Source organism: Gekko japonicus, unplaced genomic scaffold, assembly GCF_001447785.1.
Source record: "Gekko japonicus isolate JY-2015 unplaced genomic scaffold, Gekko_japonicus_V1.1 scaffold14, whole genome shotgun sequence".
NCBI lineage: Eukaryota > Metazoa > Chordata > Lepidosauria > Squamata > Gekkonidae > Gekko > Gekko japonicus.
The window spans coordinates 1,793,858-1,819,580 of record NW_015176452.1 but is presented as its reverse complement, the minus strand read 5'-3'; the positions used below and the strand labels follow the sequence as shown (position 1 = coordinate 1,819,580).

Here is a 25,723-nt window from a genome sequence, read left to right as displayed (position 1 = left end):
GGGCTGGTGGAGGACTGGCATGTCCGGCTCTCCTCAGCCATCGACGAGATCGCTCCCAGGCGCCCTCTCCGCACTCGTTCTAGGCAAGCGCCCTGGTATAGCCAGGAGCTGTGTCAGCTGAAGCGAGAACTGAGATGGCTAGAGAGACGGTGGCGCCATGCTTGCGACGAGGCATCAAGAGCATCTTATGGGACGTTTATGAGATCCTATGAGATGGCAGTCAAGGCCGCAAAAAGAGACTTCTATGCGACCATGATTGCATCTGCTAGCTTACGCCCAGCCCAATTATTTAGTACAATTCAGTCTTTGACAGCTCTGCCACAGGGCAGGCAAAATGTTAGGGAAGTGGACATCGGCTGTGAGGCTTTTGTGAGCTATTTTGCAGATAAAATCCTGGCGCTCCGCCATGACCTCCCCACCACAATTGAAACAGTGAGCAAACTTGAGGCCCCTTGCACATCCTTGGTGCTGGGTTTAGAGTGTTTCAACCTACTCAGCCTGGAGGAAGCTGACAGATTGCTCGTATCTGTGCATCCAACCACATGCGATCTTGATCTGTGCCCCTCCTGGCTCATTAAAGCGGGCCACAAGGGGTTCCGAAGTGCCCTGCAGGAGATTGTCAACAAGTTCCTCTCGGAGGGACGGTTCCCCAGGGCACTCAAGGAAGCAATGGTCCGCCCCCTCTTGAAAAAACCATTGGCCAACTATCGGCCGGTGTCCAATTTGCCCTATTTGGGCAAACTTATTGAGAGGGCAGTGGCGTTACAGCTACAGGGCTTTCTGGATGATGCATCTGTCTTCGATCCCTTCCAGTCTAGCTTTCGCCCGGGTCATGGGACGGAGACGGTGCTGGTCGCCCTGACTGACGACCTCCATAGGCATCTGGATTGAGGTGGTGTGGCTGCACTGTTGCTGTTAGATCTGTTGGCTGCGTTCGATACGGTTGACCACCAGTTGCAGACCCACCGCCTCGCTGACGTGGGGATTCAGGGGCTTGCCCTTCAATGGTTTGCCTCTTTTCTCCAAGGTCAGGGACAAAGGGTGGCGATAGGGGATCGGCGGTCCCGGAGGCATCCTCTTGAGTGTGGGGTGCCTCAGGGGGCGGTGCTGTCCCCGATGTTGTTTAACATCTATATGCACCCCCTTGCCCAGATTGCCCGGAGTTGTGGGCTTGGGTTCCATCCATACACAGATGACACCCAGCTCTATCTGATGTTGGGCAGCCAGTCGGACTCCACCCCAGATGACCTTCATCAGGCATTACAGGCTGTGGCTGGTTGGCTCAGACTGAGCCGGTTGAAACTAAACACGGCAAAGTGTTTCCTGGGTCTGAGTTGGATCGGTTCGGGGTTGGGGCTCCCTCTCCCGACTTTTGATGGGGCGCCCCTGGTGCCGGCATCGAAGGTTAGGAGTTTGGGTGTGCTCCTGGATTCCTCCTTAACGATGGAGGCCCAGGTGGCAGCCACTGCCAAGTCGGCCTTTTACCACCTTTGGCTGGCTTGGCAGTTGGTCCCTTTCCTTGACCATGATGACCTGGCCACAGTGATCCATGTGATGGTCACCTCGAGGCTAGACTACTGTAACACTCTCTACATGGGGCTGCCTTTGTCACAAATCTGGAAGCTGCAGCTAGTGCAGAATGCTGCGGCCAGGCTGTTGATGGGCCTCTCTAGACGGGATCACATCCACCCTGTGCTGAAAGCGTTGCACTGGCTGCCAATGGAGCACCAGATCCGCTTCAAAGTGCTGGTTCTTACCTTTAAAGCCCTACATGGCCAGGGTCTGGCTTACCTAAGGGACCACCTTTCCCCGCATGTTCCCCCAAGGGCACTACGGTCGGGGAGTCAAAATCTCCTGGTAATCCCAGGCCCCAGGAATATCAAATTTGCTGTTACCAGGGCCAGGGCTTTTTCAGTGGTGGCTCCTACCTAGTGGAATGAGCTCCCAGAGGAGATCCGGGCCCTGCGGGACCTTGCGCAGTTCTGCAGGGCCTGTAAGACGGAGCTCTTGCACCTGGCTTTCGAGTAGGAGCCGCCGCCACCACTATTCCATCATCGTTATCCTCCATCATCGCACCTCTACCACCAATTGTGTGGGTACTAAATGGGGTGTGAGACATCCCTGGATGAAGATGGGATGGTTGTGCTGCTAGGAGGTATGTTGTTGGTCTGGAATTAATAACTTGCTCCAGAACCCCATCTTGCAATTAATGATTATGTGACATCTAGAGCACTGACACTTTAGTGTATTGTATTGTACTGTTTTATTCTTCTTTTACTTGTTTTAACTTTGGCACTTATGCCTCTTTGTTAGCCACCCTGAGTCTTTGGGGAGGGCGGGATATAAATCCATAAATAAACAAACAAACAAATAAATATAAATAAACTTAAAGGTGTTCAAAGGTTCTGTTCTGCTAATGATGGTGCCTGTTGGGAACCCAGAGATGTAGGGGTGCTTTGAAACTCATCAGGGGTCCCCAGGGCTCTGGAAACATCTCACTTTCTCAAGGAAAATGTGCAATGTGTCAGCAAAGTGAAGATGTGGTTACCATGGGGAACAGTGCTCAGAACAGCCAAAGTGGTAGCATGTCAGAGAGCCACCTATGGCTCTTGAGTCACTGGGTGAGCATCAATGAGTTAAGGTCTGCCACTTTTTTCCTATTAAGGCTTCTGTGCCTTTAACATACTGGGGATGAGAGGATGGAAACACTATTCCTAAATTAGTTTGGCAGTTGCATAGAAGGTAAAACAATGTTTTTAGTTTCATTTTCAGTGAAACTGATTGGCTGATGAAGTATTAGTCAGAGTTTGTCATTCTATCCTCTTTAAAAACTTCCTGGTTCTATTCAGTTATTTTTCCAGCCCTGTGCTCACTCTTCACATCATCAACATGGTGCATGTCTGAAGATCAAAAAACAGCCAGAGAGGTAAGTGAAAAAGGAGCTCCTGTTAGAGATTTCAGTACATTAGGTTTGGAATTTGTGGATCACACCCTAACCTAGCCTGATAGGTTTGTTGATCAACCATTTTGTGTAAAGAGACAGTATTACTGTGCTTGCTGTTCTGTTCCGCGGTGCTTTGATGTCTTTTTTATACCTTGCACCACATAATATAAGGTAGCTACCACAGAGCTGTTTCGACATAGCAAGTGAAGATATATAGCCAGTTATAAGAAGATCCTTGACTTGGTCTGCATCCACACATTACTGGCCATTGCATTATCATTGTCTTGGTCACAGAAGAAAATCCAGTTAAGAAAGGTTCCTGTAGCATAATGAGAGCATACTAGCCAACAATGTGATGACGCAACCTTAAAATGTAGAACAGCTTGTTATGAAAAATTTTGTTCTTAAAATCTCGGAGCTTATGATTATATTGCCATTTGCAAAGGCGATACAATAGTCTGATTTGAGTGACAAGGAGCTGGTGTAAAGATGAGAAGCCAGGTTCGGATCCAGTTTGGTGTGGTGGTTAAGAGTGGCACTCCCCACTCCTGTACATGAAGCCAGCTGGGTAACCTTGGGTCAGTCACAGCGAGCTCTCTCAGTTCCACCCGCTTCACAGGGCATCTGTTATGGAGAGAGGGAGGGAAGGTGATTGTAAGCCGCTCTGAGGCTCCTTCAGGTAGTGAAGGGCAGGGTATAAAATGAACTCTTCTTCTTAATTAGGAGATATAATTAAATAATACCCCCTCTTTCATGCACTAATTTCACTCATGTATTAATTAAAGTGAAACTGACTACTTTTCCAAACTCGGATTAAAACTAGGTTCTGTAACAGCATACTTGGCTTCATTTTAAGAAGGCTGGGCTCAGTCATACCTACCAAAATTGGGTAGAGGTGGATGGTGAGGAGGAATTTGTGTGAGAGTGAGGAGGAGTGAGGAGAGCAGTGGTATGCCTCGGAAGGGAGGGTGGAGTATAAATTGAATGAATAAATAAATAAATTCCGAAATCTGAATCAGGCCAGGTTAAATATAGTGGGTCTTTGTTACTTCTGGAAAGACTTTCTATTTCAATGCTTAATTCTAGAATTTTGGTTGATTATTAGTACATTTTTATCTTGCCCCTCCTCCATGGAGCTCATGGTGTCATACATTGTTCTCTGCTCCTCCCTTTTATCCTCATAACAACTCTTTTAGACTGAGAGACTGTGACTGGCCCAAGGTCATCCAGTGAGTTTCAATGCAGAGTGGGAATTTTAACATGGGTCTCCCAGAAAGCAATCCTAAGTATTTCTATGCAGAATTCTATTCAAGTCTACTCAGTGGGGTTTACTCCCAGGAAAGTAACCTTACTATAGCACTACCAGATACTAGCCTGACACACTGTGTTACTTCACACTGGTGGTAATTCAAGGAATTCTTTTTTAAACATCTGAATAATTTATCTGGTTTTCTTTTAGCTTTTGAAGGCATCTGAAAATTACTTCGGCATTGGTTATAACATGTCTACTCCAAATACTAAAAATGTGGATGAAATCTGGAAGAAATTCATAATGCTCATATCTTTGGAAATCAATAAGCCATTTCCATTCCTCCACATCTTAAAAGAGGCAAAAATAATCTCTCAAGAAGCGTTTGAGGTGAGTATTGTTATTTATGAATTCACTTTATAAGCTCCAGCTATGGAGTTCATTGGGTCTTTTCTTATTCTTTAATGCGAATAGTTTCTTCTTTTCTTAAATGAGCTGTGGGAACAGGAACTCAAGAGCAACACTATATCTGAACATAAAAGTTCCAATGGCTAATAGCCATTGATAGACCTTTCCTCCAAGAATTTGTCTAATCCCATTTTAAAGCAGGGGTCATTTGGGGGGGGGACGCGGGGGGACGCCATCCCCCCGGGTGAGGTGCGGGAGGGCGGGGCCTGGAGCTCCCTGCTGCTGCCCACTGTTGGTCGCCGCCGGCTGTGGGGAGAACACACTTCCGGTGATGTCAGGGGGTGTGGCATATGCTAATGAGTTATGCTAATGAGTCCCCCTAGCTCTTTTTCTACGAAATGACCCCTGTTTTAAAGCCTTCTAATATTACCTTTTGTAAGATGTAGAGAGCCAGTTTGGTATAGTGGTTAAGTGCGCAGACTCTAATCTGGGAGAACCGGGTTTGATTCCCCACTCCTCCACTTGCAGCTGCTGGATGACCTTGGGCAAACCATAGCTCTGTCAGAGCTGTTCTCTCAAAGACAGTTCTGGAAAGAGCTCTCTCAGCCACACCTACCTCACAGGGTGTCTGTTGTGGGGAGGGGAAGGGAAAGGAGTTTGTAAGCTGCTCTGAGACTCCGAGTGAAGGGCGGGGTATAAATCCAATCGCTTCTTCTCTTCTTCTTCTTCCATGCCCCCACAAACATGCAAACATACATCCAGATTAACATGGGGAATTAGCTTGTGTATTTGTGCAGGGCACAGAAAACAGAGATCTTTTTACCTACAGAGGTGGCTGTGAGTAGCAAGTTTTCAGTAGGAAAAGGGTGACAGAGACCTGATTTAAAAGGAACACAGAGTTTATTGGGGGATTTGGTAAAATAGTGTGTAGGGGATTTATTCCAAACTAATACTAGTGGTACTAAATCAAGGCACAGACACATTCCTTATCCTAATTAATAGAGCAACACAGGCCCATATCCAGGATTTTTTGGCTTGTGGGGCATATTTTTTTCTTGCGGGGAAGCTGGGTGGGCTCGCTCAGCTGTGCTGCTTTGATTGATGCCATCCCATACTTTGACTGACACATTTTCTGTTTGTAATCCATAAGAATTCCCAGCAGAACTAGTGCAATGTACTAGTGTCCAGCAGAACCCAGTGCCCCTGTGGCAATGCCTGCTCAACAGGACTGATGTGAAGCACAGAATCACAATCCAAACAAGGAGGGTTACAAGCCCAGCATGATCAGTTCAGCGTACAGAATACCCAGCAGAACCCAGTGCCACTGTAGCACTGCAAGCTAAAAAGGACTGATCTCAAAGCAGTGTCACAAGAAATCCAAGCAAGGGTTTTTTTTGCAAGCCCAGCATAACCAGTTACAATGTGCAGAATGCCAAGCAGAACCCAGTGGCACTGTCATTGCAAGTTTAAAAGGGCTGATCTCAAAGCAGAACAGCAAAAAACCGCGCCGGGGGGGGGGGGGATTTTGCAAGCTCTGTGCAAGAAAATGGGAAGGGAATACAAAGGAACCCCAGCAAGGGGGGGGGGGCTCTTGAAACTGACAAGACTAGTTTGAAACTGACAAGACCAGTGAGCAAGCCCATAGAAAGCCTGAGACACAGAAACAAAAAAGAAGCAAACAGACAAAAAACAAAAACAGTCCCAGGAGCCTGAAATACCAGCTCCCAATCTTTCTGGAAAATCCCAAATGTATCTGGTTTTTCAAGGAGAGGATAGGGGGGGGGGGGGTTGGTTTTTTAAAAAAACCGAGATATGTTTGTGATGCTGAAACACACTTGTAAAATACCAATAAGGGGTTGGGGGGGGGTATATTTTCAGCTTGTGTGTATCCAAATGCACACCCTTCCAATGGGCCCCCAAGACTGAATACAGACATAGGATTCTTATCTCACAGCAGATGATAATTTGCTGCCCCTAAGCATTTCTCCTCTGCTCCAATCAAGCCGCTTACAATGTGTCTTGTACCTTTGCATCCTGAGTCCCTTTGCGGCAACACCCCTTCCACTTTCTGACCAGGATATAATGTCTTAGGGTTTTCCATTCCAACTTGTATCAGATGAAAGGCGCTTTGACTCTCAAAAAAATCTCATTGGTCTCTATGGTGATATTGGACATGAATGTGGCTGAGTAAAGATTTGAATCCAGGTCTCCTAGTCTGGCACCATAACCACTATATCACACTAGCTGAATCTGTAGTGTTGTCTGACCCCAAGGTGTCATGTCACTTGGGGAACACATCCTGTCTGCACACAAAAGCAGAGGTGCTCCCAAAACATCCACAGGTTATGAGCTTGCTTCCAAAGAATGTGTAATCTGAGGGTAGTTGTAGCATTAGTATGAGCTGTAAATAAAAAATAGGGGTTTTCTTGTTCGGCTATGTTCATCAATTTAGTTCCATTCTACTTTTGATTCATCTGGGTTAATGATCAAGCAGTTCCTTATTACAAGTAATGGTAAATGGTATAGGAGATGGTTGCTCTATATTACCAGTCTATAAATAGGTCTATGAATGCTCAGATGAAACAAGACTCTATATTATTTCCTTCTAGAACTATAAAAGGGAAGCAGCTTCAAATCCACAAAATATTGATGAAACAATATACAATATGCTGGAAAACCTCGAGTTCAGTGAATTAACATACGGGAAGGTCTTCTGCAAGGAGAACTTGGATGTGTATCAAGGCTTACAGCCAATATACACAAATTTAAAGAATGGTATGTGTTCATGTTGGCTGTGCTAAACCTGCCAAGTTAGTTTTACAGATAATTACCAAAAATTGTCCTGACCTAGATAGCCTAGGCTAGCCTGATCTTGTCAGATCTCAGATCTAAGCAGGGTTGGTCCTGGTGTTCCCTGTAAGCTGAGTTAGTGTGAACTAGCTCACAAGTTTTTAGCCTCTGGCTCACACATTTTTGTCTTAGCTCAGGAAGGATGGCTCCAGAGCAAACTAATTTATGCAGCACCCAAATCGCTCACTCACAGCTTTAATGGCAGTAGCTCACAAAGTAGAATTTTTGCTCACAAGACTCCACAGCTTAGAGGGAGCATAGTACTTGGTTGGGAGACCTCCAAGGAAGTCCGGGATTGCTATGCAGTGGCAGGCAATGGCAAACCACCTCTGTTGGTCCCTTGCTTTGAAAACCTCACAAGGGGTTGCCATAAGTTGCCTGTGACTTGACAGCACTTTCAACCAACAAAAATTATCAAATATTTTGCAGGCTGGTATATTTAGTGCCTGAGAGTGTGAGCCGGTAAGTCTCTCCTTTGAATTATGTTTTGTCATGAAGTCACAAGGCAATAGGTAAGACGTGGAGCCTCAGGCCTCCCTCTGTAATACTGATCTTGTAAAGAGAGGATATTCTTGAGGCATTTTAAATACGTGGATACTGTTAACAGATCAAAGTAACTGCATATATTACTATCATCAGTCTTGTGACATTTTTATTAGCAGCTCATTGTATGCATCCCAGAATGTACTATGTGGTTGGAGGGAGCTGTTACTTGGTCAGAGTAAATGGTTGACTATATTTGCTGACTTCAGTTAGGGGCTGCAACTAAAGTTCCTTGGGCCAAATTTCACTCCTTGGGAGATACCACTCTGGCCTATCACATTATTTTTTCCTTCTCAAACAGCCCCTTCTGGTCAGAGCGGTCACTGTCAGGACATGTGGAATACTTATTTACTAGTGTTGTTGGCTCTGATGCCATTAAAAAAATTACATCAAGCAAATTTTTTAAAAAGATTGTTCAAACATGATGACTTACATTTACTTTAGATGCCGTTGAATTACAAATCAGTTACAGATTGTGGTTGATTTTCTTCAGAGTTCCAGCATGCTGAAAATAGGTCTGCTTCAGAACAGAATACCAATCCTGTATCCTCTACTGGAAATGAGTGTGAGTACTAACAAGTATTCTTTTTTTCTACTCTGAAACCAAGAAGAATTTTCAAAAATTGTATCTGAAAATCTGTCAGGTCACACTTGCTATGGTCTGTTAATCCAGGCACAAATGATAATTATTTATATAACCCCATTTTCTCCTGCCAACTCCATCTGAGGGAAGAGGTTATGGGGCCTGGGCTGTTTAAAGGAAGAAGGGGAGAAATAGTAGTACCTTGAGCCCACTGCCTTTTGTGGCTCCTAACCAGGAAGGAACTACCAAGAAGGAATTACCAGGAGGCAAAAGTACAGTTTTAAAACAAGTCCACAGACACTCTTCTAAACTTCCAGGGTTGTCAAAATTCTCTGTCCCTTGTATACAAATAAGTTATAGACTGTGGTTGATTTTCATTGTGTTTTCATCAGTACTCCAGCATGCTGAAAATAAGTCTGCTTCAGAACAGAGGAGCAGTTCCAAAATCTCTACCGGAAATGAGCGTGAGTAACAACAAGGTCTTGCCTGTTTTGCTATTCTGAAACTCAGGAGAACTGTCAAGTGTTGTTGCAGTAGATTCCTCCTCAATCTGGCCTCAGCTGTTTTCTTTAAAATGCCCTGTCTGTCTGTTACCCAAACTGGCAGTCTCCTACTTAATTGGGGGGAAATTAGCTTAATTGGAGACACAGTGAGAGGGGGTAACTGGGATCTCCACCAATGTATATCAGGATATTCCCTTGAGAAAGCTCTCTAAATAAACCAGTCAGATATTCAGCTGGAAGTTGTTTTATTGAAAAATAATCAAAGAGCAAAACACACAGGTGGAACACACTTGCAAACACACAAACTAACTGAGAGGAAATCAGGGAGGAGGGGGAGAGAGTGATTTTAGGGAAGGTGATATTTGCTGGTCGAGAAGATCGAGATCTGCAGAGGCAGCAAAATGGCCAGCATTTCATGAAGAGGAGAAGAGGACCCACACACATGTGGGTGTGTGATGTTTAGCGCTGAGAACACACAGAGAGACTGGTAGCTGTGAACTCCAGATATAGATGAAGAAGAAGAGATTGGATTTATACCCCGGCCTTCACTACCTGAAGGAGTCTCAGAGCAGCTTACAATCTCCATTCCCTTCCCCTCCTCACAACAGACACCCTGTGAGGTTGATGGAGCTGAGAGAGCTCTTTTGAGAACTGCTCATGAGAGAACAGCTCTGAAAGGACTTGTAACTGACCCAAGGTCACACCAGCAGCTGCATGTGGAGGAGTGGGGAATCAAGTCTGGTTCTCCCAGATTAGACCCTGTACTCCTAACCACCACACCAAAGTGCTTGCCCCCAAAACAATACCTTGATGGGCTTTCCAGGGGATAGACAAAGATTTAGGCGAAACATTGATGGACTTCCATGGTGTGAACTAAATATATTAATGTTCCTTGATGACTCTTGAGTACAGGATGGGAGAAACTACCGGCCTGTATGAATAGTGTTAAATATTGCATAATCAAGGTAAATGGGCAAGGGAGAGCATGACCGGGTGTGGACAAGGTTTATCCAAGTTGAGGTAATATTTTCTTGGGAGACCCATTGTTGTCAATTATGCATCTCTTTTGGGTGGGGAGGAAGGTCATTAGCTGGTCAACCTCTATGATTCACCTACCAAAATATTTTCTCAGGCTCTTACTTGCCCAGCATCCATTATGTTTGTACGAGATCCATTTTAGTTTCACTCTTATGCCAGGCAGTGCCCTGCACATTCAGTTTTAGGGTGATATTAAAGAAGGGTGTTCCTCTTTCTCTTAGTGCTGAACTGCCCCTCAACGCGAGGAGGAGTCTGACTGCTAACATGTCAGGTCACCACACTTGCTATGATCTGTTAATCCAGGCAAAGATGATTATTATCTATGCAACTCCATCTGAGGGAAAAAGTTATGGGGCCTGGCTTGGTAAAAATAAAAAGGAGTTAAAGGAACAAGTGTCTCAAACTCAGTGGCTTCCACAGCTCCTAAGGAACTACTAGGAGGCAAAAATGCAGCTTCAAAACAAATCCACAAATAGTCTTCAAATCTATTAGGGATGGGTTATCAACAACCGGGGGTGGGGTGGGGGACACTACTCTGCCCCCTTTACAGAGGTTTAATGGGAAGTTATTTCCCAGGTGATGTTATTTACTTCCATGCCATGAAATTAATCACTTGCTCATTTCCAAGCATTATGCTTCTATTAAAGGAGTAGATCATTTTGTTCCCCAAGTTGTAGGCAGCCCTAGCTTTTGCCATTTGTAAATACGAACTAAAATTATGTGTGCCATCAAGTCACTTTCAACTCATAGTGACCCTATGAATTTGTTGTTGTTCAGTCGCACAGTCGAGTCTGACTCTTTGCGGCCCCATGGACCAGATCCCGCCAGGCCTTCCGGTCTTCCGCCGTCCTCTGAAGTTGGCTCAATTTTATGTTTGTTGCCTCTATGACACTGTCTAACCATCTCATCCTTTGCCGTCCCCATCTTCTTTGACCTTCAATCTTTCCCAGCATCAGGGTCTTCTCCAGTGAGTGCTCCCTTCTCATTTGGTGGCCAAAGTATTTGAGCTTCAGTTTCATTATCTGGCCTTCCAGGGAACAGTCAGGGTTGAATTAATGACCCCCAAAACATCCTATTGTTAGCAGCCTTGGTAATTTTTTTGCAAACCAAAAGGGCCCTGGCTTCCTTGATTGAGTCAACCCATCTCATGTGGGGTCTTCCTCTTTTCTTCCTGCCTTCAACTCTTCCTAGCATTATTTTCTTTTCCAGTGACTCTTGTCTTCTCATAATATGGCCAAAGTACAATAGCCTCAGTTTAGTCATTTTAGCTTCTAGGGAGAGTTCAGGCTTGATTTGATCTAAAACCCACTTATTTGTCTTTTTGGGCATCCATAGTATCTGTAAAACTCTCCTCCAACACCACATTTCAGAAGAATTTGGCCCCATCTGGCTGCCGGCTGCAAGGCCACCTTTGCCTCCCCTGTAGGAAGGGAGCAGACGCTGCGTAGCAGCATCCAGGTGCTGGGGAGGGGAGCCAGCTAATTTGAACAGCTGGCTCTGTTCCTGCCTCTTCAGTCGTCACAAGGATCTTGGTGGGGAAGGAGCTGCTGTTTTTTTAGGCCTCTGCAGTGGTCCTCTGGGTGGCCTGGGGATCATGCAGAGAGGACAGTGGCAGCATTGATGGTTTCAGTGAAGGCAGCAGTTTCTGTGGTGGCAGCATTATTGGTCGCAGCTTGTAGCAGTGGTGGACCTCGGCAGCTTGGCTGTCCCAGGCTGAGATATGGGTGGTTTGGGTTCAGGCTCTGGTGGCGGCAGGCAAATACCAGCAGGCCTTGTTCGCCGTTAGTGTGGTTTGGTGAGGTGCCTTCCCTTGGTCGTGGCCTGGGGGGTGGGGTTGATCAGTGCTTTGCTGGCTGCTCCCTTTGTTCCCCTGTGCCTCGTGGGTGTTTGGCTTTCTTTTTTTTTTTTTGGTAAACAAATTTTATTTTCTCAGGAATACAACATATAAAACATTTCATTCTATCAATTGTCTACCCCATTCCCAGTTCCTCCCCTCCCTCCAATGGCTTCCCACAATGCTTCCACCCCTGCTCCAAATTACTTCATATCATCAACAATATCAGTTTTTCATCATTACAATCTAAAGATAACATCGTTTGACTTAATATTGATCTAAACATATTAAGTTTTGTTTCACATCCCAGTTCTTTTCCAGATAAATTTTAAAATCATTCCATTCTCCAAAAAACTCATCGTCTTCTTTGTTATTCAGTTTTTTTGTAATCTTATCCATTTGTGCCATGAACAGAACTTTTTGTATCCATTCTTCAACCTCTGGTACCTTTTCTGTCTTCCAAAACTGAGCATAAATCATTCTCGCTGTCACTATCAGGTACCAGAGTAAAGTTTTTTTAGTCGTATTGACTTCTTCCATTTTGAGTCCCAAAAGCAGAATTTCCGGTGCTTTTTTAAAAGAACATTTCAGTATTTTTTGCATTTCATTGTGGACTTTTGTCCAAAAGTCTACAGCTTTCTCACAAGACCACCACATATGATAAAATGAGCCCTCATGCCTCTTACATTTCCAGCATTTGTTTGACATATTTTGATTCATATTTGCAATCTTCTTAGGTGTCATGTACCACCTATACATCATCTTATAACAATTTTCTTTAACATTAGTACATGTCGAGATCTTAATAGAGTTTTTCCACAAATATTCCCAAGTTTCCATATCTACTTCCTTATTCATATTAATAGCCCATTTTAACATTTGTTCTTTAACAGTTTCATCTTCAGTATACCATTTTAACAACACCTTATACATTTTAGAAATATTTTTTCCTCCTCCACTCTCCCATACCTTTTCAATTTCATTTTTTTCCTCTCTAAAACCATAGTTTTTTTTGTCAGATCTAAAAAGATCATAAATCTGCATATATTTCAACCACTCATATTCATATTCAATTTCATTCTGCTTTTTCATTACCCACTCTGTTCCCTCTTTTTTAATTAAATCTCTATATGGCAACCAGTCTCTACCTCGCTGTCTTGAGTAAGATATCAACACTTCTACTGGTACAATCCACAATGGTCTTAAGTCACTCTGGTACTTCTTATATCTTGTCCATACCATATACAAAGCTTTTCTCACCAAGTGAAGTTTAAAAAAACTGTCCATTTTTATCTTGTCATACCATAAATATGCATGCCAGCCAAATCTACAATCATGCCCTTCCAACCCCAACAATCTGTCATTTTCAAGCTTCACCCATTGATCCATCCATGTTAGACAAACCGCTTCATAATATAGTCTAAGATTTGGCATTTGTAGACCTCCTCTTTCTTTGGCATCACAAAGTATTTTCATTTTGATCCTTGGTTTCTTGCCTGCCCAAACAAATTTTGACAACTCTTGTTGCCACTTGGCCAACAAATCCGTTTTATGCAGAATTGGTATTGTTTGGAACAGGAACATCAAACGTGGTAGGACATTCATTTTTATAACTGATATTCTTCCCATCAGTGATAAGTTCATTTTATCCCATTTCTTAAAATCTTGAGTCAGCTTAGTCCATAATTTCTCATAATTATTCTTATATAGGTCTATATTTTTTGCCGTTAATTCAATTCCAAGGTATTTTGTTTTTTTAACTACTTCACATTGTACCAGTTCTTGTAGTTCCACTTGTTTTTGTTTGATCATGTTTTTACATATAAGTTTTGTTTTATTCTTATTTACGTAAAAGCCGGCCAATTCTCCAAACTCCTTTATTTTTTGAAAAAGCAATGTCAATTTTTCTGTTGGGTTTTCCACCATAAACATTACATCGTCTGCAAATGCTCGATATTTGTATTGGTGTCCTTTATGTGTCAAGCCCTTTATTTCTTGATCGTACTGTATTTTTTGTAAAAGTATTTCCAATACCCAGATAAATAATAACGGTGATAACGGACAACCTTGCCTTGTTCCTTTCTGTACTTTGAAGTTATCTGTCAGTTCTTTATTCACATTTATTTTAGCTCTTTGTTCAGAATAGATAGCTTCAATACAATTTCTAAAATGTTGTCCCGCTTCAATCTTTTCCATCATCTGGTGCATAAAATTCCAATTAAGATTGTCAAAAGCTTTTTCTGCATCAACAAACAGAAAAGCTACTTCTTTTTCTGGGTGCTTTTCATAATATTCAATTGCGTCCATTACTATTCTTACATTGTCTCTAATCTGCCTTTTGGGTAAAAAGCCCGCTTGATCTTCAGAAATTACCGTTTGTAAATAGTTTTTCACCCTTTCTGCAATAATTTTTGCAAAGATTTTATAATCGTTGTTCAAAAGAGATATTGGCCTGTAGTTCTTTACATTTGTTGAATCTTGTCCTTCCTTTGGAATCAAAGAAATAATTGCTTCTTTCCATGAGTCCGGCACCTTTTTGTTTTCTCTTATTTCGTTGGTTAAAGCTTCCAGGACCGGGGAAATTTCTTCTTTCATCTTTTTGTAGAATTTCGCTGTAAATCCGTCCGGCCCAGGCGCCTTCCCCAACTTTGTCTCTTCTATTGCCTTCATCACTTCTTCTTTTTGAATTGGACCATTTAATAAATCTTTGTATTCCTTACTTATTTTTGGTAGTGGAATCTCCTTTAAATATGTTTTAATCTTCTCAAGATCAACTCTAGTTGTTTGGAATAGTTTAGCATAATACTTGAAGAAACATCTCTTTATTCCATTAGGATCAACGAACTCTTTTCCATCTTCTATTATTTTGGTTATCATTCTTCTCTCTCTTCTAGCCTTAAGTTGCCAAGCTAAGTATTTTCCCGGTTTGTTCGCCCCTTCAAAAGATTTCTGTTGTAACTTCTTTAAATTCCAATACATTTCCTGATTCCAAGTCTCATTCAGTTGTTCCTTCAGCAACTTTAATTCTTTAATAATTTGCTTTTTTCCAGGCTTCTTTTTTAATTCCTTTTCTTTCTGAGCAATTTTTTCTAACACTTCTGTTTGTTTTTGAAGTTTTTCCTTTTTTTGCTTCACGTTTTGCGAGATGAGAATTCCTCTCATCACCGCTTTATAAGCATCCCATACAATCTGTATCGGTGTTTCTTTATTTAAATTTTGTTGAAAGAATTGTTTCGTTTCTTCCTTTAACATCTCAATTACTGTTTTCTTATCCAACAAGTCTTCATTAATCCTCCACAGAAAGGGTTTTTTCCTTTCTGTGGAACTCCATACCACCGGATTGTGATCTGAATTACATCTTGGCAAAATTTCAGTCTTATGTGTTTTCATTGATAATTCTTCAGACATCCAAATCATATCAATTCTGGAAAAAGAGCAATGTCTATTGGAATAAAAAGTAAAGTCTCTCTGCATCGGGTTCCATTTCCTCCAAACATCTTCTAATTTTTCTTGCTTAACTAATTCAAAAAAATTCTTTGGCAGTTTTCCGCTGAATTCGTTGTCCTTTTGTGGTTTTCTGTCTACACGATCTATTGTCCCATTAAAGTCTCCGGCCATAATAACTTGCTCATAAGTCAATTGTTGTAATTGGTCAGTTATATCCTTTAAAAAATTTTCCTTTGCTCCATTGGGTGCGTACACGTTGATCAACAATGTTTTTTTCTGCTGAATCATTAATTCCACACCCACGTATCTGCCATCTATGTCCTTAAAAATTTCTGTAGGTTGTAACTCCTTCACATATGTCACAACTCCTTTTTTCTTGTTTGAGGCCGCAGAACAAAATTCAATTCCAAATAAAGCATTCTTTAAATATTTTATATCCTGTTTTCTAATATGTGTTTCTTGCAAGCATATCACGTTGCATTTCTGTTTCTGTATCCAATGATTGATTCTTTTCCTCTTGTTTGGTGAATTTAATCCATTAACATTCCATGACAACAATTTGTACTCCATTATGCGTTTTATTTTAAAGTTCTCCAAAGACGTCTTTGGACGTCTTTGGTGTTTGGCTTTCTTACCGCCCCTACTCTACTGCTGATGATTGAGTCGGCTTTAGGCCCTTGTACTGGTCCCATCATCTGGGAGCCAGGGCTGCACAGCAGGGTTCTCCCCCACAGCATGGCACCTAAAAAGGGTTCTGGTAAATCAAAAGACAAGCAGCCAGCCTCTAAGGCCCCCAAAGCCCCTCCTAAAAGGCCATCCCTGAGCCTTCTTCTTTGGATGAGGAGGATGGGATGTAGTCCAACGAGCTATTCTTGAGAGGCTAATGACGCTTGAACAAGCCTCAGGAGTCACTCCCCCTGCTCTGCCTTTGAGCAAAGGCAAGGGAGATAAGAAGGGAGGTAAGAAGTTCGGTTTGCATCCAACATGCAGTTTCAGGCGTCAGTGTTAACCCATCTTTCTGTTCTAGAGGGCCAGTCTTTCAACCCGTCAGGGTTTGGCGGCAGAGGGCAGCCCGTGGATGAGAGCGAGGATGCTGTTGCTGGGCCTTTTGGCCAAGAGAAGCCTGCAGGTTCAGATGTGACAACAGTGGCAACTGGGGCACCTGGTCCAGCTGGTGAGTCTAACACCGCACAACAAGCTGGGATGGTTTGGCCTTGGGGGCCCTGGTGTCAGCCACCTGTTTCCAGGTACCTGGCCCCCCACCAAGACACCCAGTCTTGCTGCAGGATCCGTCCTTGCCCAATCCTGGGATTGGGTCCCTAGACAGTTTAATCCTGCACAGGCATGGGATGGGTATGCAAGTCAGAGTCCAGAGGCTTTTGTGGCTCCCTGGAGGGTGTGGAGTCCTCCAGCACTGTGGGGCCCCCCTTATGTCTTAGAGCTGGTTAAGGCATTGCCTTTTGGGGACACAGCCTTGCCGCTGGGTGGTCATTTGTTGCTGGCAACTAGGGACAAAATAGGTAAAGGAGAGTTCTGTGTTCTGTGAAATACACAACTTTTGCCTAAGTGGTCCGTGTGGTGCGGCGCTGTGGTCCAGGGACAGAAATGGCAAAATATGACATCAAGTCGGCATTTCGCCTTCTCCCAGTGCACCACAAGGATTTTCAGTTGCTGGGCTTTTTATTTGAAGGTCAATTTTATATGGATAGGGCCCTGCTCATTGGATGTTTCGTATCCTGCACTGCTTTTGAGCACTTCAGCTCATTCTTAGAATGGGCTGTGCGGGAACAGTCTGGTTTTTGGGATGTCACACACTACTTGGACGACTTCCTGTTCATGGGCCCGGCAGGTTCTGGACAATGTGCTGCATTGTTGGCGAGTTTTCTCGGGTTTTTTTTTGATCATTCAGTGTGATGTCATTCTGGAGAGATGAGATGAGGCGTGAAGCAGAGTAGGGTTGCCAACTTACTTTTTGCCGGGAGCGGGGGGCTCCCGGCTGGCGTCCTCTTCGTGCGCGCGCACTGCGCGCGCGCCACCCGGAAGTGACATCACACGCTGGGGGCGGGGCGATGCCATTTGAGGGGAAAACAAAGAGTTTTCCCCTCAAATGGTGTCACCCCGCCCCCAGCGTGTGACGTCACTTCCGGGTGACGCACACGCGGGGGTGGGATTTCCCCCGGGCCCCGATTCCGCAGGAGCGGGAATCGGGGCTCGAAACCGGGGGGAATTCCACCCCCCGGGGGGATTTGGGACCCCTAAAGCAGAGCTTCAGGTTACCTCTGACGCAGTGGGCTCCATAGGATTTGGGGTCTACTTCCATGGACACTGGTGCACGGAAGCAGGGCTATTTTTGGGCAGGAACGCACAGGAACGGAGTTCCGACTGGCTCCCAAGTTGGCCACGCCCAGCAGGAACCCATTAGCATAATAGGCCACACCCAACAGCAGGAACTCATTAGGATTGGCTACATTAGATGTGTGTGACCTAACATGCAAAGGAGTTCCTGCTACAAAAAAAGCCCTGGGTTTTGACCACAAACAAGGTCAACAGAATAAGAAGCAAAAGGTGGGTGTGGCTTGATAACCACACTTCTGGTAACATGGGGGTGTGGCCTAATGTGCTAATGAGCTGTGCTGTCAGGGGGTGGCCTAATATGCTTATTAATTTCTGCTGTCGGGTGTGGCCTATTATGCTAATGAGTTCCTGCTGGACTTTTTTTTACAAAAATAGCCCTGCACGGAAGAGTGGCCTGCAGATTGGATCACAGCTGGTATGGATTGGAATCTTACATTCCTTGAGTTCTTCCGCATCCTGGTGGCTGCTTGGTTCTGGGGTCTGAATTAGCCAATCACACCATCCACTTTTGGTGTGATAACTTGGTGGTAGTACACGTTAATTCCCTCTCATCCAAGTCTCCACAAGTCATGAGGTTAGTCACATGATCCACTACTGCATTGTACTCAAGGATAGGGGACTGCATTGTAATCAGAGATAGGGGATTACCTGTAATCCTTAAGGGATTGCAAGGGGTTTGTGATGAGGTCTGTGCGTCTGAGTAGGAGGCATACCTTTTTCACGCGGTGGCATTAGTAGCTTTCTTTGGTGCCGTCTGTGTTAGTGAGCTAGTTGCTCAGTCTCGGGATGACAGTTCCAGGCATGCCCTGTTTTTGCCCTCACAGGCTATGTGACACCTTGAGGGTTGGGTGAGGGCATGTTGTTTCAGCACTTGGATGGCACTAGACAAAGCATCAATTTTGTGTGGTGACTGCCCCTGTCCTGGCTAAGCTGGGCCTATCGGGGGTGAAGTTCAGTACCCATTCCTTTTGGATTGGGACAGCTTCCATGGCCGTGGCCCTGAGCTACTTGGCTCCAGCAATTCATAGATTGGGTAGGTGGCATTCTGCAGCTTACAAATCCTATGTGCGCCCGTTAGAGTTATTGGTGCCTGTTTAATTGTGGTTTCCAGTTGGAGAAGATGGGTTCTTGTCTGAGGGCACAATTTTGTTTTTTGGACTGCTCATCGGGCATGGAGAACCTCTGTTGGCTCTCAGCCGGGGCTCAGTCAGTGGGTGAATAGAGAGTGGAGGGGGCGTCGGGGTCTGCACTGGTCAGGCTTCATACCTTTGTTACTCAGTAAGGATTCCAGCCCTCCACCCAAGGGGTTATGTATTCACTTGGGTGGTAATGACCTGCGGTTGGTAAAAGGCAAGGCCTCGGTGTTGCAGGCTATAGATGACTTGCAGGCCATACAGCACTTATAGCCTGGGGTCCTGATAGCTTGGTTGGCCATGATACCACAGCAGGCTTGACAGAATGTTTGGGACCCCATGGCCATAGACAGGCCCGCTGAAAGGCTAATAGGGACATCAAGAAAGCCCTAGATGGGAGGGTTAGGCCACTATATACCACACCCTTGCATTTGGCCTGAGTGTGCTGACCTCTACAGAGCTGATGGAGTACATCTCTCCAAGAAGGGTAACGACAACCTTTTGGAGGATTTATGGAAAGGACTGCAGGAAGCTTGGCCTTTGCAGGATTGTGCTGGATATTTTATGTGTGGCCAAGGGAGCACCAATTAGCACCACCATTTGGGGGCTAGGAGTCTGGCAGGATCAGCAGGATCAGCCCTTGGGTTGTATGACCTGGGATGGGGAATGCAGACTGCCTTTTGGGACTACCTGGATTCATCCTCCATTTAAATTGTGTGATTTGGGGGTGGGGTCTCCAGGGCATGGTCCCCTTGCTGTGCTGGTCCGGATCAAGCCATACCTATTGGTTGGAGCTGGGGTGGGGTGGCTCACCCGTGTATTATTTATTTATTTATTTAGAGATTTATATCCCACCCTTCCAAGTGGCTAATGCCGGATTAAATAGATAAAATACAATAAAACAGTATTACAAATGGCTTATTCTGCAAGGAGTGTTGAGGCAATCAAAGCAGGAAAACATATTTATTTATTTATTATTTATATTCGTATCCCGCCCATCCCGCGAACGGGTTCAGGGCGGGTAACAGCGTAAATAATAAAGCCCAAGCAACATAATTAAAGATAGAATCAGAATGGTTCTCTTTCTCAGGCCTTCCACAGTTCTCTCATGGGCTACTTTCACACAACTTTGGCTCTAAATAAAGATAAGTGTTCACGTTGGCTGTGTTAAACCTGCCAAGTTAGTTTTACAGATAAGTACCAAAAACTGTTGGAAACAAACAACCAAGACCCCAAGGACACAGGAAATTAATTTCTTGTTTTCATCTAGGAAAAAGGGTACAGAAGCAGAAACACCAAAATTCCAATATCCTAGAACGTATGTATAAGATGGGAAAACTGGATGTACGCTGCGGAAAAGCGAAAGGATTTTTGTTTAAAAACAAATTTGCAGAAGGTAACCGTTTGGAAAGGCATAAGTGTGTTTTAAGTCTGTTCAAGGTATTAGATACAAATAGTAGATTAAAATGTTTCCTTGTGTAGTAGGAAGGAAGGATGTAGCCATGTGATCAGCATGTATCACTTGTATTTTGGAAGACCATTTAAAATTGTTTTTTCATTAAGACAATAGAATCTTTCATATATCACCTTTCTCTGGGGGGGTCAAGCATGTTAAAAGAGTGTAGTGAGTCAGACGTTTCTGTGGTTTGCCGAGTCTATTAAGAGAATCCCCTCCTTGTCACTGGCTGTCCTCTGTGATTGCCTTATCTCCTCCCTAATTAGGTCTTCTAGCGTCTTCTATGGCAGAGGCTGTCCGAACAGTAGACATTATCTGCTCTGCCTCTGTTGTATGGATCGTGGGAGGGGATTACTGGTACCATAAAGAAAGCAGTAGGTGTTAGATGTAGTTAGATGTTTTTGACAGCTTTTATCGACACTTTATTTCATTGGCTAAGATGTTCATGTGTTTTGCTGTTTCTTGATTTATTCTAAGTTGTTTTGAATACATTATAAGGAGAGAGAGGATATAAATATTCTAAAAAATAAACAGTGTCATGCTGGATTTCCAGGTTGAAATTGCTTTCCCAAGTATTTCCTTTTTTTTTTTGGTTATGACTTTTCCTATGTAGACATTGAATAAGAATCCTGTTGGCAGAATTGCTTTAACTGTTCAAAATACATGTTATCCATTTTATTGAGAATAACCAAAATTACATAAAACAATGTGCAAGCTTTTGAGGATCAAAAGTCTTCGTTGGGCTAGATTTTTTTAAAGGTGGTGTCCGTGGGAGTGGTGGTAATGGTTCAAATCTCTTAAGTCAGAATCCTTTGTAGGCAGACTTGAATAGTTACATAGTACTGGGTGTGGAACTGATATCAAGTATCAAGTAACATGTTTAGTCTTTTGGAAGAAGAAAGGAAAAAATTGAGCCTTCCAGTTGAAAATATAAAAACAGCAGTAGCCATCCTAGAAATCTAAATGTGCCTGGCATTCTATAGTGGATGCAGACAAGATGCCTTAAGACCACTGCCTAAAACATCTCTCCCGCCCCCACCTCCCATTTTAATATCCTACCTGAGAAAGAATTCTGGCAGAACATGAAAACATACATGGTGTTTTGGGGTGTTTTGGTCCCAGCAAGAAGCATTATGTGGTCTTTGGTTCTGGATTTTTCTTTGGACCAATGGCTAACCACCTGCAATTTCTGTCTTTCTGCACATGGTGTCATTTTTTATTGTGTTTTTTTAATAGGCGTCTCAAGCAAATGTATCAAGGATGATCGTGGAAATTGGTTCACTGTAGGAGAGTTTGAAAAACAGGGAGGTCGTGGAAATCAGAAAAACTGGAAAAAAAGCATCCATTGTAATAGATTTCAGTTAAAAGCATTAATAGAGGTATGTTGCTCACTTGTACTAACATTAATGACTTATTCTCTCCTTCTAATGCCAAAGCAACTGGCCTTATCAGATGACCAGAAATGTGTTTTATTCTTAGCATCTCCACTGTCCTGTTATGTCCCCGTGTCTCATGTAGGCTTGCCAAGTCCCCCCGGGGGGCGGGGAAACCCCCGCCCCAGAGGCCCGTTCCCCGCCACTGGCAGATCGGGCCCCGGGGGGAACCCCACCCCCAAAGCACGCGACGTGCACGTCACCCGGAAGTGACGCGGGCACGCTGGGCATGCTGGGGGCGGGGCCACAGTAATCCGAGGGAAAACTCTATGGTCCAGGGAAAATACGCTACCGGGACCTCATGGCAGTCTGCTAAGCGGTGCCCCAGAACTACCCCCAACCTGTAGGGAGAAGCATCACATGCTAAGACAACCGGTAAAGTTTCATCAAAATGGGCAAGCACCGCATTCGATGTCAACAGTCCCTTAACCGCCCAGAAGGCGACATCCTGGGCGACTCCCCAGGCCCAGGGAGCGTGCTTGTCGAGCAGCCGGGGGAGAGGCTCAGCCACCGCCGCCTTGTGGGGTAAGAAGGAGTGGTAAAAATTTAACAGGCCCAAGACAGCCTGCAGTTCGGATTTGGACGTGGGGGTGGGCGCCTGAACAATGGCACGGACCTTGTTGACAGTAAAGGATATATTTGTCATAATAGCTTGAACAAGTATCTATGGGAAGTACCAAAAGCAGCTGAGTTACTTCTAAGTCCAAGTGGAATTCTGGGATTCTGTCATTCTATGATGTTTATTTCAGAATGGATGTCTCCGAAACCCATCACGAACATCTCCCAAGAAAAAGAAGGTAATGATTCCTGAACATTTATCAGATTGATTTGTTACTCACAAACTGCCTAATTTATCCTGAGAGCCTGTTAACATACTTTGTTTATAATGTTGTTTTTTAAGAAAATAAATAAATCTCTCTGCTTTTGACTTGATCTGATTATCTGCTGTGAAGAAAATCCTTTCCCATTCATTTCTATCCTTAGTGCAAATTGTACTGTTATAATGAAGGGTGGCATGGACTCTGCGACTGCATGTCTTTTTGCAGAATATGGTTGCTGTAGAACTTTATCAAAAACACAGGTGACATGAGTACTAGTGGACAGAAAATTGTCCCATTCCTTCAGTACCAATCATATATAACTGTGGCTTCTGGCTCTGTCACAGCTCTAGAAACAGAATCTTCTTTAGGGTAGCATCCATTATCACTAGATATTGAACTATTCTTCACTGCTGCACTCATTTGCAAGTGGATTATCCTGTGTAGGCAAGAAGTCAGTGGTGCAAAAAAAAAAAAGAGCAGGTATTTTATTAAAGGAATAATGCTTACATGTTTTGTGTTAGCTTCATCACAGGCTGCAGTAGAATACTTGTCCTTTCTGCTCACAGCAATATTCTTTTTGTGACTGTGAGCAGAAAGGACAACTATTCTAGTAGATCTGCTGATGAAGCTAATGTGAAACACCTAAGGATTATTAATTTAATATCTACTCTTTTTTATTGCAACACTATCTTCTTGCCTCCTTTTTTTCTTGGTGACTGCCGCAACCCTTTGGATTCCCACCCTGTGTAGACAAGCCAGTACAGCTGCAAATGATTGCTATAGCACAATGAGAGTACAATACTGAAAAACATGTGGATGCAGCCTACGAGTCTATGTACAGAGCTATACTGTGTAGAGCATACTATTAGAGCAGCACTGCCACTACTGCGTGGGACAAGTGAAGGTGAAAAGGTGATCCCACCCTTCCACACACAGAAATAGAAATATCAGTGCAGAACGATGAGGGAAAGTCATGATTCACCAGGCCAAACAAAACTAGGACTTCCAGTTAAGATGGCAGTGTAATGAGAAGTAACTCTCTGTGCTGCTCCTGTCTCTTCTTCATATCATGCTTTGATTTGGACCTGTTTTGCTTGATATTGCGGCTATTCACTCTAGTATTTTACTTACGTTTGTTTTTATTTCTTCTGATAAGTGGGACATCAAACCTGTGAGCTGTAAAGGAAAAGAAATGACAGCTGCTGAACCTTTTGGCACTGATTGTCAAGAAGAGGTAATTCCTTGGCTAAAAACATTGGCTGCTTGGTTGGAAGAACAGCTGAAACATCAGTCTGAAGAACTACAAAAACTTTTTGATAGCAGTAAGATGATCAGCTATTCAATACAACAGCTTCGGGGGACAATTCAGTCTATCGATGCATGAGTTTCCATCTGATTTTCAGCTGCAAATTGAACGTGTTTATCAGATCCCTTATGTACCTAGCAAAACAAATAAGCCAGCTCCTGTCATTGTGCAGTTCTTGAGAGCCTGAGATCACCATTTCCACCTTGCAAGATGTAAGAAGGATCTTTGTTGGGGTCCTAACAAAATTCAAATCATGCTCTATTCAGATAACACCAAAGAAGTATCAATGCAATGGCAGCAGTTTACAAAAGCATGAAGTCTTGCTAAAGATATGAACCTGCAATTTTACAATAAATACCCTGCCATTTTATGCATGCACTATCAATGCCAGATCAAAAAGTTTCAGATCCCAACAGCTGCAGAATAATTTCTCACTGGTCTGCAAGATCTACGCTCTGTTGCTCCAAACCCTTAAGACTGTATTGCAGAGAAATAAATAGCCTATTGCAGTCTTTTGAAGAAAACTGATAGTTACTATCATTTAAAGAATATTAGACTATCTACTTCTAATAATCAGCTCGGCTGACAGTTGAGCTAAGAAAATTTCCCCCCTTGCTTCTCAGTGTCTCCAGTATTATGTTTTAACTATTAGCCACGAGGTGTAGATGAAACACTATGTCTGGGGCAGTGATGTTCTGTATTCTTGGTGCTTGGGTGGGGCATCAGCGGGAGGGCTTCTGGCCCTGCTGGTGGACCTCCTGAGGGCACCTGAGTTTTGGCCACTGTATGACACAGAGTGTTGGACTGGATGGGCCATTGGCCTGATCGAACATGGCTTGTTTCATATTCTTAACCATCTGGGCCTGCCACCTGCTTGTAGGTAATGGTCTGGGTGTTTTGCTGTATTTTTCTCTTTCTTTCTGTCTCCCCCCCCCCCTTTAAATTTAATTTTAGGCCTTAAACAGACACTTCTGTGACTTCTCTCCCCTTTGTTTTATTCTGTCATTATTGTAATTGATCCACATATGCCTATATAATTAAATGGATGGGAATGGCTGGTGATGTAGAGACCTCTGGCATTTTACCTAGAAGAAAATAAATAAATAAATAGTTTACTTTGCTTATTTTTCACTTTTTTCTGTTTCTTGTTTCTTTTTTTGTTTAGCGATGGGAATAGTGTTTTGTTTTTTGCATAGCCGCAGGGGATTTTTCCCTGCTTAACAATAACATCTGAACTGCCTTATCCTTGCTCATCGTCTACCCAGCGATTCGAAAGCTTCAGCAAGTAGATAAATTGGGGACCACCTGTAAGGGGGTGGGCACACCCCTCCCTTCGGGAAGGTGTTAACTGCCAAGGCAACTTTTGAGGCACGGCGACCAGAAAGACGAAAGAGCTGTGTTGGCTTCCCTGCAGTGGAGCGAGTCGGCCAGGTGGTGGCAGTGTGTGGCTGCACAACATCAAGAAGCCAGACGTCATCGGCCAGCTGACGACAAGATGCCGTAGGAACACGACTGACCCAGCCCGCAGAGGAAGCCCGGCTAGCTGCAATGTGTGTGTAATTAATGCTGTATGTTTGTCTTCCCTATCCCCACAAATATTGTTAGTCCAACTGTCTCAAGAGTAACTGTAAATCGCTCTGAGCCCGCAGGTATGTGGGAAAGAGCGATCAATAAATCGAAAGCATCATCATCATATGTATCAATAAATAGTAGGGTTCTCTACATGATACTTTGTAACATTTCTGCAGCTGGGGAATTGGCATTGTGGATCAGATATATTATTTTTAAGTGTTACGTTCAATGTGATCTCATGGAATGTT

At 43.8% G+C, this 25,723-nt stretch overlaps 1 protein-coding gene across 1 annotated transcript; it reads left to right on the top strand.

Moving 5' to 3' along the window:
* The first annotated feature begins 2,854 nt into the window (after nucleotides 1-2,854).
* Nucleotides 2,855-24,616, top strand: LOC107123587 (nuclear body protein SP140-like protein). The gene is made up of 10 exons (XM_015426839.1): nucleotides 2,855-2,926; nucleotides 4,404-4,583; nucleotides 7,211-7,376; nucleotides 8,488-8,559; nucleotides 8,970-9,041; nucleotides 16,427-16,573; nucleotides 20,158-20,283; nucleotides 21,580-21,722; nucleotides 22,526-22,573; nucleotides 23,754-24,616. Exons 1-10 carry the CDS (start codon nucleotides 2,897-2,899, stop codon nucleotides 23,979-23,981), a joined length of 1,212 nt encoding a protein of 403 aa, XP_015282325.1. The 5' UTR covers nucleotides 2,855-2,896; the 3' UTR covers nucleotides 23,982-24,616.
* The last annotated feature ends 1,107 nt before the right edge of the window (nucleotides 24,617-25,723 follow it).